Below are 13,868 nucleotides of genomic sequence, written 5' to 3' on the forward strand. Positions count from 1 at the left end.
GCTAAGCAGGTGAGATTTTTTGGTCTGGTGTATTTTGTGTATTTTAAAATAGGAGGGGATAGAATAAAGAGAATGGTTTTATTGAAATGAATGAAATTACGCATCTTTCATAAATGTGTTTAATATTTACAAATACTAATATATTTTTTTTGTTTTTTTCCAATTATGTTGGATTCAATTGCAGTAATAGTCCAAGAAGCGGAACCTTTCTTTCTTTCTTTCTTTCTTTCTTTCTTTCTTTCTTTCTTTCTTTCTTTCTTTCTTTCTTTCTTTCTTTCTTTCTTTCTTTCTTTCTTTCTTTCTTTCTTTCTTTCTTTCTTTCTTTCTTTCTTTCTTTCTTTCTTTCTTTCTTTCTTTCTTTCTTTCTTTCTTTCTTTACTGTTATTCAAATTTTACTCTGGTAAATTAGTCTTTAACCGGAAGTAGTACCGCTGTATTTAAACCCTTGACTACCGTCTCACAGGTTAGACCCCCCCACCCCCCCTTGTGGTGTTACATGTTTTGTTCAACTACCTGGTTTGCTGCGCTGATAGGGCGCTTCTGGGACAAACTTACGCGTCTCTGAATTTCCAGACAACATTTTTTAATTTGCGTTTTAAGGGGGGTTCTGTATTATTTTTCTTTGACTGTGTGATTTATTTATAGGAGAAAGAAAGTCGGGAGGTTTTATTTTTCTGTGGACGAATAATTAACCTGACAACTCAAGCCCTGCACAGAGGAGCAATGATCTGAGGAGCTGAGCCAAGGAAAAGAGCGCACCTTCAACTAGTACAAGGGAAACACAAAAGTCAGACCTGCAATTGTTCTTTTTTAATTTATCTTCATGTTTTTTTATGACATTTGAACTGAAGAAACTCAACTGCAATCATGCTTGGAGCGGAGAGCAGAGTGGAAAGCCGGCTAAAGAAGCTGGAGTCCATGATGAGGAATCCACAGTCGGCTCTTAACTTATCAACCCTGCTGGTGAGTGAGCAACATGCCCTGGGGGCCCCACACAGGTACAGGCGTGAGACCCAGCAAACTGCGCGCATACTTCAGAGCAATTATACTCTTGAAAGACGGGTCCCCTAAACATCTAAACATACACTGCTGTAATAAACTTAGGAAAAGTAAAAGTACAAGCTAAGAATAAACTATATATATATATATATATATATATATATATATATATATATATATATATATATATATATATATATATATATATATATAAAGCCTGGTTAACATCAGTTGAACACTTCTATAAAAGCTTATCAACCTAGGGTGAAGAGAAAAGCAGATGGAGCCCCACCTAAATCCAATGTTCAGCAGCTTCCCCTGCATGGAATGCAAAACTCCCTTTTTACACACTACACCACGATAGTGTTTGGATGATTCATTGTGATTCGTTTCAATTGGGGGCAATAAACTAATTGAAAATGAAAAAGTCTTCAAGGAAATCAGTGGGCTTGGCACAAGCCTGTTACATGTTCAAAGTAAAGAGCCTGCAATATTTAAACAACCCTGCTGGTGTAACTGGCTTCTGCCATGACAGGTTTTGCATACCAAAGTAAAAGCCTGGGGGTCTGATTCTACCTTGCAGAACCATGACTGATAAGTCTGGATCAGCATGCATTTCAATCTACTTGTTAACAACATTTTACAAAGCATATATGATTGGTTAGAAATGTTTAATTAAGAGAAACATCTAATTTTGTAATTGATTTTCTTAGAGGAAGATTTTTCACACCTGGAATCTAGAAAACACTACTGTTATCTGTGTGTTTAGGTCCCTTGATTTACAACAAGTATTTACAACTTTCAGTGTGTTTTATTGGGATTGGATTTAACATTGAAGCACAAATTAGCATTTGATGCGGAAGGAAAACGATATGTGGAAGAAACCCATAAGATGATTTGTTTACAGTTTTTCAAACGCTGCTTATGAACACACATCAGACGTATAAAAGATGGTGCTTTGGTAAAATTAGATCAAAAGCAAACTTTTTGGTCTACATACAAAATGATTCTAATGAAAGAAAGAATCACACCTGAGTACTCTGTCTGAAAGCATAGGCACAGTGGTGGTACTATCATGCTGAACTCCATGGTAACAACTCATAACATACTATACTATCTAGGCTATAATACAAAGGTTTTGTTCCATGTCTCTTGATTGGCTGGAATTCCAAATTGGTAAACACAGACGGATGTAAAAGAAAAAGAAAAAATGAAAACTATCTGCTTTTTTTTTTAAGGTTTGTAGTTCAGCTTGACAAAATTTTGAAAATTCCAAATGCAAATGAACACATTTTGTTCAGGGTTTATATTTGGGGTGAAGAAACTGGAGCTGTAGTCATTATTAGAAAAATGGTAACCAACAAATAAGGGAGCTAAATGTGAATTTGTGGTCACTCCACGTGTGAAATTACAGGATTGTGTCTATTGTTGGGGTTGATGACTCACAAGTAAAGTCATGTAAAGCCTCTGATAGCTGATATCTCCAACTGGGCTCTTATTGCTGCATAAACGGATGACTCAAATGACCCACATATATACTGCTCATCCTTTGAAATGTTCAATATATATAATATTTTCAGCCAGAACCGGCTCCCAATTTTAAGAGCTTCTGTGGGTTAAAATAACAATGGCCACTATGCTTCCTAATGCTGGGGAATAACAGGCAGGAAGCTGGAGTTATTTCCTAGAATTGAGTCGGAGATAATTAGCCGTGACCTCAGCTCACTGGTTCCTGTGTGTCTACAACTGGTTTGTGTTTTGTATAGATTTCTTTATTTTATAGTAGAGAGTAAAATACACCTTTTGATCTCTGTTCAGGATATATGTAAATGGATAATTTTCACTTGGGCAAAAATTATTTATAAAGTGAAAAAAATCGGTTCTCCCACAGGTCTTCCTCCAGTTTATAATGGGGGATGCCATTAAGCTGTAGGGGAACTGGGTGTTTAAAGTTTCCTGCTGGACCTGTTGCCCTGGTGACCTGATTTAAGATGTGTATGGATGTATTGTTGGATGAATGTAACAATAAATTAATTTTTATTAAAAAATATTTCCTTTATAAGGGAGCTTATTCAACAACTAAGACCTATTTGCTGGAAAGCAAAGTTTTTACTTTGAAAATTTGTCAGATACCCTGACATATAAAACATACTCAAAATAAATGGGTTGCATTACCAGTTGTGTTTGTTGCTTTGGAGTAAGCAGCATGTTTATATCTTTACCCAAGATAAGCCAAAAAAAAAAATATAAAGGCTTTTGCTGTTTAATTTCTTAGTGTAGGTGGGGTGTTTATGTACAGTACTTGTCTTACTGATTTGGTGAACATGTTGATGGCTAAAGGATAGCAGAAGCTTTTTGTTGTCAACAATATTCATGGAGCTCTGACCACTGTAGACACTCTTTTTATTAATTCAATTTTATCATAAGGCTTTGGTTATGAAATGCACCCTAGTGGTATCATTTTGCATACCCTGCGTCACAGAAAGAGTATCATTTTTAGGACACGCAGTCCGTATCCACCGGATCATGTTTGGATTTGTCCAAATTCCTCAAAAATGAACCATTTGGATCCATTTTTCTTTTCTTCCTTATTAGGATGACTGCTTAAACGTGTTATTTTTCTACTCCTCTGCGTTGAAAGAAAATGTTCAACATGCATGGTTGCAAACAGCAGAAATGCAAAAAGTGGGGTTAACATTTCCTGAATTCTGTTTTCCTGCTTTGACAGCATTATGCCTTTACATGTCTCCAGGGTAGATGATACAATGTACCACTGTTGGAACAAGTTTGAATTATTTATCCGACTCTATAGAGCTACTGGATTATAGACTATAAGGACGTCCCACCTAATTCCTTACTTTTGTTGGAAATGATTAAAGTCTCAGTATTTAAAGCACTAAACTACAGGTATGAGATTAGAAAGAAATCAGTTGGTAAGCTTTTAATAGACACTACAGGTTCATCCAAAGTTGATAATATGATGTATTCGTGAAAAAGCCTTGCTAAAAAAGTTGGCTGAAATCTATAGCAGACTTAACCATATTTATAATTATCCTTTAACGTTTAGAAATAGATCAGCTGAACCACCAACTTTGCTTAGCTTGGCCTTTCCTCTGCCTACATCTCCCAGAATGCTGTGCAGTTCTGGATCAGAGTTCTATAAAGTTATAAACACTTTAGTTAGTAGTTTTTCTTTATTGATCTCAATCAGGAGTCTATTGCAATACATATATATATATATATATGTGTGTGTTTTGTTCCAGCGTCTGAACCACTCTCACTGTAGTATGACTTTTATTGTTGACTTGATGACAGACTGAACAGCAATTTGAAGTTGGTGAAACTAATTTCACCCCTCCCTGCTCATACTAGGCAGTAAAGTGCCACATCATAGCATCTTGCTCATTCGATTGAAAATGTATGATGTGAAGCACTTCCTTTTTTCTTCTTCATATTTTAAATGGAAAGTATAATAGAACATGTCATGCAAGTTAAGGAGAGATTTATTAAACTTCACTGGTCAAAAACGGAATTAATTTGCTCTTTAAAATAAACTATCCTAGCCTGAATGCACCCCTGTTAGCCAGAACAACATTTAAAAGATTTAAATAATTGGAACAGGGGCAAAAACTACCAGACTATTTAGTCACAAATCATAGTCAGCAGGACAGTATTAGGATTTAAAAAACAAATCAAAGATTTTTAGAGATTTACAGCTGTTTGAGTTGTTTCTAAGTGTCGCAAAAGGTCACCCATCTGTTTACCAATCAATTGTTTTGGCAGTATGCCAAAAAAAGAAGGAAAAAAAAAAATCTTCCGTCCTACTGCCAAGAATATGTGTAAACTTTTGTTAAATGATTTTCTTTGGTCAAATCAGACCAAACTGACATTTTGAGTAAAAGACATTGTTAGTTATGTCTGACATGAAACAAAGAGGTTAATTGGATAAACCAAAAAAAAAAAAAACTTGTGGAGAATTTGAGAATTTCAAATGTCATGAAGGATCATGGCGATGTGGGCAATTTGTTTTCTCTTAAAAAGACAGCCAGAGCCTCTTTATATTGTGCCATCTGTGAAATCTGATGGCTAGAAAACCTCAGAGTTTTTATTGGGTTTGTATAATGAGCCAAAATTTATGACCAAATTTCAAATAGGGTTTTTTACACACAATTGTAAATAAAACCTTTGTCATTTCCAAAGTATGTATTCTACATTGGTAATACACTGTAACATACGGTACTTTTTTTCCTCTCCCCTATTTATTGTTATTGTTGTCTAAAGGGTTGTTTAAAATGCAAGTCATAAATTTGATATTATTTTCAACCAGTATGTGTCACACTGTATAATTAACTTTTTTGATTATATTTTTATTATTAATATTATAATTAAGCCAGGGACCCATTCACTGAATTATAATAGAGCAATATAGCAACCTTATAGTAACTTTTCTCTTGTGCTGCTTTCATGAGATGAAGGGTTTAGTTGAAGGAGCTGGCAGAGTTTTAAAATTTAGTCCATATAACAGACTATACATAATGCAAGCATTATATGAGCATTTGCACTTATTCTGCATTTCTTCTCTTTAATTAATCATGTTTAATAATTATTTCATTACCTTTGTCACTGCAATGATAATTAAATAATGATTGAACATGAATAACTGTTTTTTTTATGCTAATCACTGAATTGTTTTGCTACTAAAATTTAAAATATCGATAAACTTGGCTTGTCTTGTCTGTCCCACAATACGATCTACTCCATGTTGCCATTTCGATCAGGGTCTTGATGTTTGGATAACATTTTTTTTTATATACTTTATACTTTTGGTATGCAATCTATCTTTACCTGGTTCTATAGATTGGCATCTGAAGAGGTCACTATAGTGCCTTGGACCACTGAAAATATTCATGTAAACAGTTAAAGCTACAGCGTGTAACTTTTAGCGACATCTAGAGGTCAGACTGCAGACTGCAGCAACATGAACATCTCCCCCCCACCGCTTCTCCCCCCCAACAGTACGGCGAGCGTTACGGGACAAAATGTCTTCCACGACGTCCGCATCACCTACCTTCTCAAGTGATGAGGTTTGTTTACATAGATAATTTTACAGATAGTATTTCATTAGTCTGTGTAGGGTATATATTTCATGTAGACTTAAGATAATATATATACCCGTTATTTTTTCTACATCGTTGTGACGTTTTGGCGATCTCGCAATCGCTAGTTTGTTGGCTCTGCGCTGCCGTAGCGCAAAGATGTCTGCCTCCATGGCTGCGAGACCCGCTCCTATGTAATTATAAATAACGAATTCTAAGGCAACGCAAATATTAAGGTTAAGAGGCTGAGCTCATAGATGATGATAAATAACATAGTTATGTATAATATATTACATTTCTGACTATATCCCTGTAATTATTACACACTGTAGCTTTAAAATTTAATTACAATCATTTGTATTGAATGGAATATTCATCTAATTGTAATTAAATAGCTTTGAATAAATCTGAGCTCAGGCTTTGAAAGGAAAGGATGTGTTTGTGACAAGATGATTCTTGAAAATCATTAAACTGTGTCGTCTCTGCATAGTTAACATAGAGGAATATTACTGTAGCTGTAAAGAATATTACTGCAGCTGTCAACTTTATAATTTCCTTGTTTCTGTTGAACATGTTTAATACATCTGCAGACTTCCCTCTCCCCTGCAGCTACACCACAGTCATATATATCCTAGCATATACCCACTGTGAAAAATGATCACAGATCTTTGATCGCTCACACTGAATCCAAACCTCCAAGCGCTTTGTCCTTCAATAGCTTCTGAGCCTTTAGGTCTATTTCTATCCGTCTGCGGTGAGGGAGATCTCCCCTCGCCACTGCCATTTAAAGGTGCAGAATTGTTCCACACGTCCCTGTTCACCCCTCCCCCACCACCCACCCACCCATCAGTCCCCGAACAAATAGACCCATGGCTCAACTTCCCTAGACACACGCATGCATGTAGGATGACTCAACTTGACCCCTGTTTGGGGGAACAGAGGGTCACTCTGCATTCTAACCCCCCTCACCCACCTGCCCAACTCCCTTTCCAGCCCCTTAAGGTTTTGGATCACAGAGACATTTTGGATTTACATGCAACTTGAAACCCCTAATTTAAGCTCTGATGACACCATAGAGACCCCGGCTGTTAGTCAGATGCTCCTACTAACCCTCTGTGTTCAGGCACAGAAACGGTCTGAATGTTCTGGAAGTAAATCTCATGTGATTAGTTTTATTTTTGACATGACATGTCAGATGTGTCTATTGACTATTTTATACTGCTGTATTTATTTTCTTCAGTTTTTCTCTCTCTCGTTTATTATGAACTTGGAGAATACAGTTTGGAAAAGTGTTTCCTCTACCTTTTACTGCCTTGTCCATCTATTTGGTTTCGATAGCTGTTATCAGCCAAAATAAGGTCATGGTTACTCAGCTGCCCCATTTTTATTTCCAGAAGAAGAATAAACACGCACAAAAAAGCATAGATGTTAAAGCAAACATCAGAATTAAAACATACAATGGTTTATTTTGAGCTTAATATTTTTTTTGGTGTTATAAAGTCTTCAACAAGAATATACATGTTGTATAGTTTTTCACGTTGTATAGGAAAGGGGCAGAAAGCTCAAATACTTAACATAAAAGATTCAGTTTAAAAAAAAGTCCTCTCAAGGTACTTTTTAGAGACAGGTCCACCAAATCATACAGGCAGATTAGCTACATGTTTTCTATGTAAAGAAACCCATTCGCTTGCCTTGTGCCATTGACCGCAGCAATCCATCATACCATGCAGCAACAGTGGAAAATGAAAGAAATTTTTTTTTTTAAACTTTCATCAGAAGGTTCAAATCAGAACTGAAAAAATGGAACATACAGTAGAAGCACTGGTCAGAAATTGTTTTTTATGTTGTAAAAGATAATGGTAAACTAGCTCCATAGATACCTCGGTGTCAAACTTTCCTTTTTGAATAATAATAATATTATTTGAACTTTATTAATCTCACAGTGGAGAAACTAATCTCTGCATTTAACCCATCCCCTTGGGGAGCAGTGGGCTGCCATTGTGTGGCACCCGTGGAGCAGTGTGGGGTTAAGGGTCTTGCTCAGGAACCCAGAGTGCAGGCTGTAGTAATCAAACCAGGTACTTGCAACCATCTCAGAGCACAAGCGCACTGCTCTAACCACTAGGCAACGCATTTTTTATATTATTAAGGAAGACTTTGAATGTCTTATGCTTTCTTTTAAAGCCCTTTAAAAGATCCAAATGGTGTTCACCTGAACTTCCTGCAGCTCCTTCAGTGTTGCTTTAGACATCTGGGTAGCTTGCTACCCAGCTAACCTAAACTTTATTATGAGTTTTGTGTCCAGGATTGTCAGTGATGTTCAGTTCTGGTGATGTTGCTGTTGTGCCATATTGTCTCCAGTTGGTAAAGACTCTTGTCATCATGGTCCTTGGTATATTTAGTAACCTAGAAAGTGTTTTGCCTTCTCCTGACTACAACTGATAGGATTCTTGTTCTTTGAAAGCTCCATACAGACCATGTTAATTTGTAGTATAAAAATGTATTTCCTTTAGTATGTTCTAAAAGTTAATCAACAGTAGAGAAACACATTAGCGAAGGTGTTTAACATATTCTATTGTTTCACAGAAACCTATTTCTTTTGTTAAACTGCTCTATTTGTGAGATAATTTGGAAGATGAAAATTGATAACCTGAAAAAGAGAAAATGTTTGTTGTAGTGCACAACGGTCTTCCTTCTATGAACACATATATTTGTAACATGGTAATATCAGAATTTTAAGAATGTGCTGTTACTGAATTTGTACTGGTTTGCAAAATGTGTCAAAACTGGCAACTTTGATAATTAGGGATTCATTTAAGCTTTCCTGTTTTCTTTCTTAGTTCTACTTAAAAAATGTTTTCATTTTTATTGTTTTGTCTTTCAGGATTCTATGAACGCTTTAGCTCATGATCTCAACTACCCTGTGCTGCGGAAGAACAAGAACATTGAGGAATTTCTGAAGAGATGTAAGAGCTCCTCTGTTACTGTTTAAACCTCTTTTGTTTCAATACAGCTGCGATGATGGAGTTAAAAATGCTACAGAATCTCTTCTAAAAGAAAATTAAGTCGCTATAATTATTCCTCTGCACTTCCTGGCCACATATGTTTGTTGTATTTGTCTTTTTTAAATTGGGCAAATGCTTTTTTCGGGGGGCTGATGGGTCGATACTTCAGGCGAAGCTGTTAAATAACATATTGCTTTTGTCCAGAGGAAATTTGACTCAAGTAAGAGTTGAATTTTTTTTCACTCAAGTAAAAGTGAAAAGTAGCAATTCAAGAACTGACTAAAGGGTATGAAAGTACACGATAAAATGGCTGCTCAAATGCTGGTTAATTGTTGGCTGGTAACTTCTGATATAAGGTAGAAACTTCTGCAATCAGACAGAGTTATGTCCAAGTTCTGGCTTTCTGAAGTATGAAATTATATAAAGAAATACTAATGAATCACATGATTAAAGCATAACATACTCATGCAGATGAAACAATTTTCAAAATTAAACTATCAACATGAACTTATTAAATGAATCCTAGCAGCAGCTCTTGCATATATGTTAAGAGAGGAAAAAGAACTCCTATTTAAAATGTCTACGGTTCAACCTGTTTTCACCTAATTTCCAAATTACTCAAGTTACTCATGGTTGGTAGAACAACCAGAATATGTAACCTAGCAAGAGTCGTTATACACTCACATGTAAAATTAAAAAGTTCTGTAAAGTACTTCTACTTCTAAAAGTAAATGTGACTAGCTACTACCCATCTCTATGTTTACAATAGATATATGTCCTGAAAGTTCATCTTGGCCATGTCTTTCCTGGCTAAAGAAGGTATTACATGTAAAAGATGTGACTGTCAAAATCTAGAGGCCCGCGCATGTTAATAATGTCTAAACCTGTAGGCGTAGGATACCCAGAGGGTGAGGTGGTGGTTGCAAAAATTTAAATTACAGTTTTCCTTAGAATTTCAGTCATATTTCCAGTTTACTTTATGCAATTTGAGGAATCAGAATGAAACTAACTGAAAGCGTTGTAGATGAAACATGCTGTGTATTAAAACTTGGAACATGATTATGACAACAAAGCTTAAGACTGGTTTTAATTTGTGTTTTGCCTTATTTTCTCATTCAGGTTTTCATGTAACTCAAAAAGACTTTTGCTTAAGTTCCTGGAAGATAATGTGCCCCATAGTTCCACAAAAGGTCTTACTTATTTGACTGACATTCCGTTCACAGTATTATAATGTTTACACATATTATAACTTCGTCTGAAAGAAAAACATAGCAAGTATTTTGTCTGCTGTAAAAATACATTTCGAATTTTTTTATAGTCATGTATAACGTGTTATCCATACGTTGATTGATATATTCATTTTAATTTGTAGACTTAATATAGTGAATAGTTTTTAATGTGAATTTGAGTTAAATGAATCAGAAATATGTAGCATAGACATCTGCAGAATTTAGTTGTTTTTAACATATTCATTACTCATTATAATTCAAAAATGATGATATGACTTTTGCAAATGTAAACATACTTTGCAGCATATGATTACTGTATTTGTCCATGACAGTCGTTTCAAGTTTTATGAGGTTTAATGTTTCCTTTTTTTTTTTTTTTTTTTTTGTATTTAATATCGGAGTTTTAATAACATAGCAAAATAATTGTTATGTACAGGATTCTGTTTTATCCATTCTTGGTAGTCTTTCTGAGTTTTTTATTTTATTTTCAATATTGATTTATATATATTGTCTGAAATGAAAAAATAGATCATAAGTTTTAGCCGTATTGTCCAGCCCTAAGCCGATATAACCTGTTGAATATAACTTATATCTGCAGTGTGCTTTTCTGCTTAAATAAAATGCTGTTTGTTGATTTCCATCAGATTTTTTAAAATAATATTAGCATAACGCGATGCATAGTTGGAGTTCTTTTAGTATCTGTATTCTGTATCATTTACAAACAGCCAGATTTGTCTGTCCTGCCCAAATAATATTTCAGTTGCAACAGTAGGCTGAGAAAGGCAGTGTACTCTCTTCTCTGGTCACTTTTTAAAACCTATTCTATTTTATTTAAAATTTAAATAATAAACTACTGTGTTCAAAATCACTGCTTCAGACCTCAAAGAATCAAATTCTCTAAAACCTCCTGTAAGAGGATTTTTAATGGAGGTAGTAGTAGATTAAGTTTTTTTTGCCTCTTGTCTGCAGATGAGAAGCTGGTGAATGAGCTGCGGGAGCTGCAAGTCAAGCTTGACGACTTTGAGAAAGTGAAGTTGATTGGGAGAGGAGCCTATGGAGAAGTGCAGCTGGTAAGAGGTTTCACAGTTGATGTGATTTACTCCTCCTTTGTTGTGCTGTTTGAAGTTCATATCTCTATTAAAATATGACAATTTTTTCTGCTTTTCCTGAATTGTTTTAGAACCACTAGAGGGAGCAACAATCAAGACAAATTACAGACAGAATTACAAGCTAATCTGTTTTATACATAGAACTGATTATTTTTTATGCAGTTTTAATAGGGAACCGTATGCTTAAAGCCAGCAGTCATATTTTCTCCCATCTTAACCTAATCTTTTACCTGCCTTTCTCCTGTGCTTGTAGAATCAGGTATCTGATAAGACTTTGGGATGTAGGGATAGGTCTTGACAGGCCCTGTGTGGGGTATGAATATGTAGTATGGTGTGGGGGTACTTTTGTGTTTAGTGCATGTGTAAACATGTCTCTGAATGGGTGTGTACAACCCTTACCGCTTCAAGTTAAATGTTTTATATGCTGTCATTGTAACATAGAAAACCTTTTCTTGTCATAGTCTTTGAGCTGATTTTATACTGAAAATTTACATTACAGCATAATCTCCTTTCCTCACCCCTTCCTACCATCCCCATTACCTTACAAACAGGTCCGTCACAAGGCCTCGAAGAAGGTTTACGCCATGAAGCAGCTCAGCAAGTTTGAGATGATCAAAAGGTCGGAATCAGCCTTCTTCTGGGAGGAGAGACACATTATGGCATTTTCCAACAGTCCATGGATAGTTCAGGTTGGGATGTGTATGCTTTTTTTCCCCCCCTACAGGTAAAGTGTCATCTAAAAGTGTTAATAATATCTTACATTTTTAAGTACTTTTTTTTGGGTGCTATTAGATAAAAATGATAAAAGCACAACAAAATCAAAGCTCAGTGATCAGGAAGAAAAAACGCCGTTAAAGGAATAGTACACCCAAAACATGATTAGCCTTCATTTTCTACTCACCCCCATGCTGAACAACACTCTGGAGTACTTTTTTGATATCTCAAAAATATCTGGAGATCTGGGAGGCTTCTTGCTGTCTGCTGACATTAGAATAATGGAGGTCTATGGTGCCCGAGACAGAAAGGTCCATAAAAGTCCACAAAAAACGTGTCAATATTCCTCCATACTGCTCGTCCAATGTATTCCAAGTGTCCTGAGTGGGTAGCATCCAGAATTTACTCGAAACGAAGTCATTTAGAATGTTTTTAGAGCATAAACAGTAGTGTATAGGATTTCCTGAAAGCGCGCACATCCGCGTTCACGACGCTACGGAAGCCGGCAGACCAAACCAGATGAAAGTGCGCATTCAGCGTCTGCTCTGCCAATAATGCAAGCGTAGAAGAAGAAATGTGCTGTTTACCTGTGCAAAGAAAGAAACAACGAAAGAAAAATGTCTGAGGACTTCAGTGTTGAGGAAGAGCATGAGTTCTTTGCCGAGCTGAATGCGCTGGTTTGGTCTGCCGGCTTGGTCGACATTGGACGAGCAGTATGGAGGAATATTGACACGTTTTTTGTGGACTTTTATGGACCTTTCTGCCTCGGTCACCATAGACCTCCATTATTTGAATGTGAGCAGACAGCAAGAAGCCTCCCAGATCTCCAGATGCATTTGAGATATCAAAAAAGTACTCCAGAGTGTTGTTCAGCATGGGGGTGAGTAGAAAATGAAGGCTAATCATGTTTTGGGTGTACTATTCCTTTAAGGCTTCTTTGAAAGCAGCAGGAACATGTTGAGCCTTCAGCTGGTCGTAGAGGAACATCTCAAAGTGAGGGGTAGCTAAACAGAAGGCGCAGTGATCCACTGTCTTCTTTAAAGAACATTGTCTTCTTTTGCTATCCGATTATTAATGGATTAATCAAAAAGATAATCAACAGATTAATCGATTTGCAAAATAGTCATTAGTTGCAGCCCTAGTTACAACAACAATTCATCTCATGTTTGGACCTCTGCATGCCCACATTTAAATGAAGGATTTTTTATTATTTTTTGAAAGATCATAACCTTTGCATGAGAAGTGGCTTATGGAAGTTTCAGGCTGCTTTTGTCAGTATTTGCAATATCAATAATTGAGGCCCCTGGATATGTTACAGCTTCTGGATAATCTTTGGAGGAATCCCATTGTTCAAGGCTTTAACAAAGGCATGGAACAGTTTCTTTATGTCACTTGAAGCTGAGAGAGATGGAGTTTGGAATTATTTTTAAGATTGAAGAAATAGGTTTAAAAAAAAAAATGATGAGATGATGTTCAAGTCTTTCGCCAAGTTTTATCAGTGTTGATATAGGGGAGGGAGAGTGGGATTTTTATTATTTTTTTTGACTGAAGAAGATGATTGTGGTTATGGGAGATGACTGAGCATGATAAGGGCTGCCAAAAACTATGGTTTTGGTTCTGGGTGTGTTCTTATGTACGCCTTTTAATCCTAAAATTTTCATGTTTAAAGCTCAGACTTCATTGTGTTCTATTGGACTTTACAAAGTAATTTATAAT

At 35.9% G+C, this 13,868-nt stretch overlaps 1 protein-coding gene across 4 annotated transcripts in view; it reads left to right on the forward strand.

Moving 5' to 3' along the window:
- Positions 1-477: 477 nt before the first annotated feature.
- Positions 478-13,868, forward strand: part of LOC119779147 (rho-associated protein kinase 2-like) — a 44,459-nt gene continuing 31,068 nt past the window's right edge. For all 4 annotated transcript variants that reach the window (XR_005280188.1, XM_038278687.1, XM_038278688.1 and 1 more), the window contains exons 1-4: positions 478-963; positions 8,980-9,061; positions 11,299-11,399; positions 11,990-12,127. Coding sequence is in view for 3 of the 4 variants with exons in the window: in XM_038278687.1 (XP_038134615.1) it covers positions 868-963; positions 8,980-9,061; positions 11,299-11,399; positions 11,990-12,127 (417 nt within the window). In the remaining variant the exon portion in view is untranslated. The remainder of the gene's footprint in view (positions 964-8,979; positions 9,062-11,298; positions 11,400-11,989; positions 12,128-13,868) is intronic.

Source organism: Cyprinodon tularosa, unplaced genomic scaffold (assembly GCF_016077235.1).
Source record: "Cyprinodon tularosa strain WSP-4 unplaced genomic scaffold, ASM1607723v1 ctg143, whole genome shotgun sequence".
In the NCBI taxonomy this organism is placed as follows: Eukaryota; Metazoa; Chordata; class Actinopteri; order Cyprinodontiformes; family Cyprinodontidae; genus Cyprinodon; species Cyprinodon tularosa.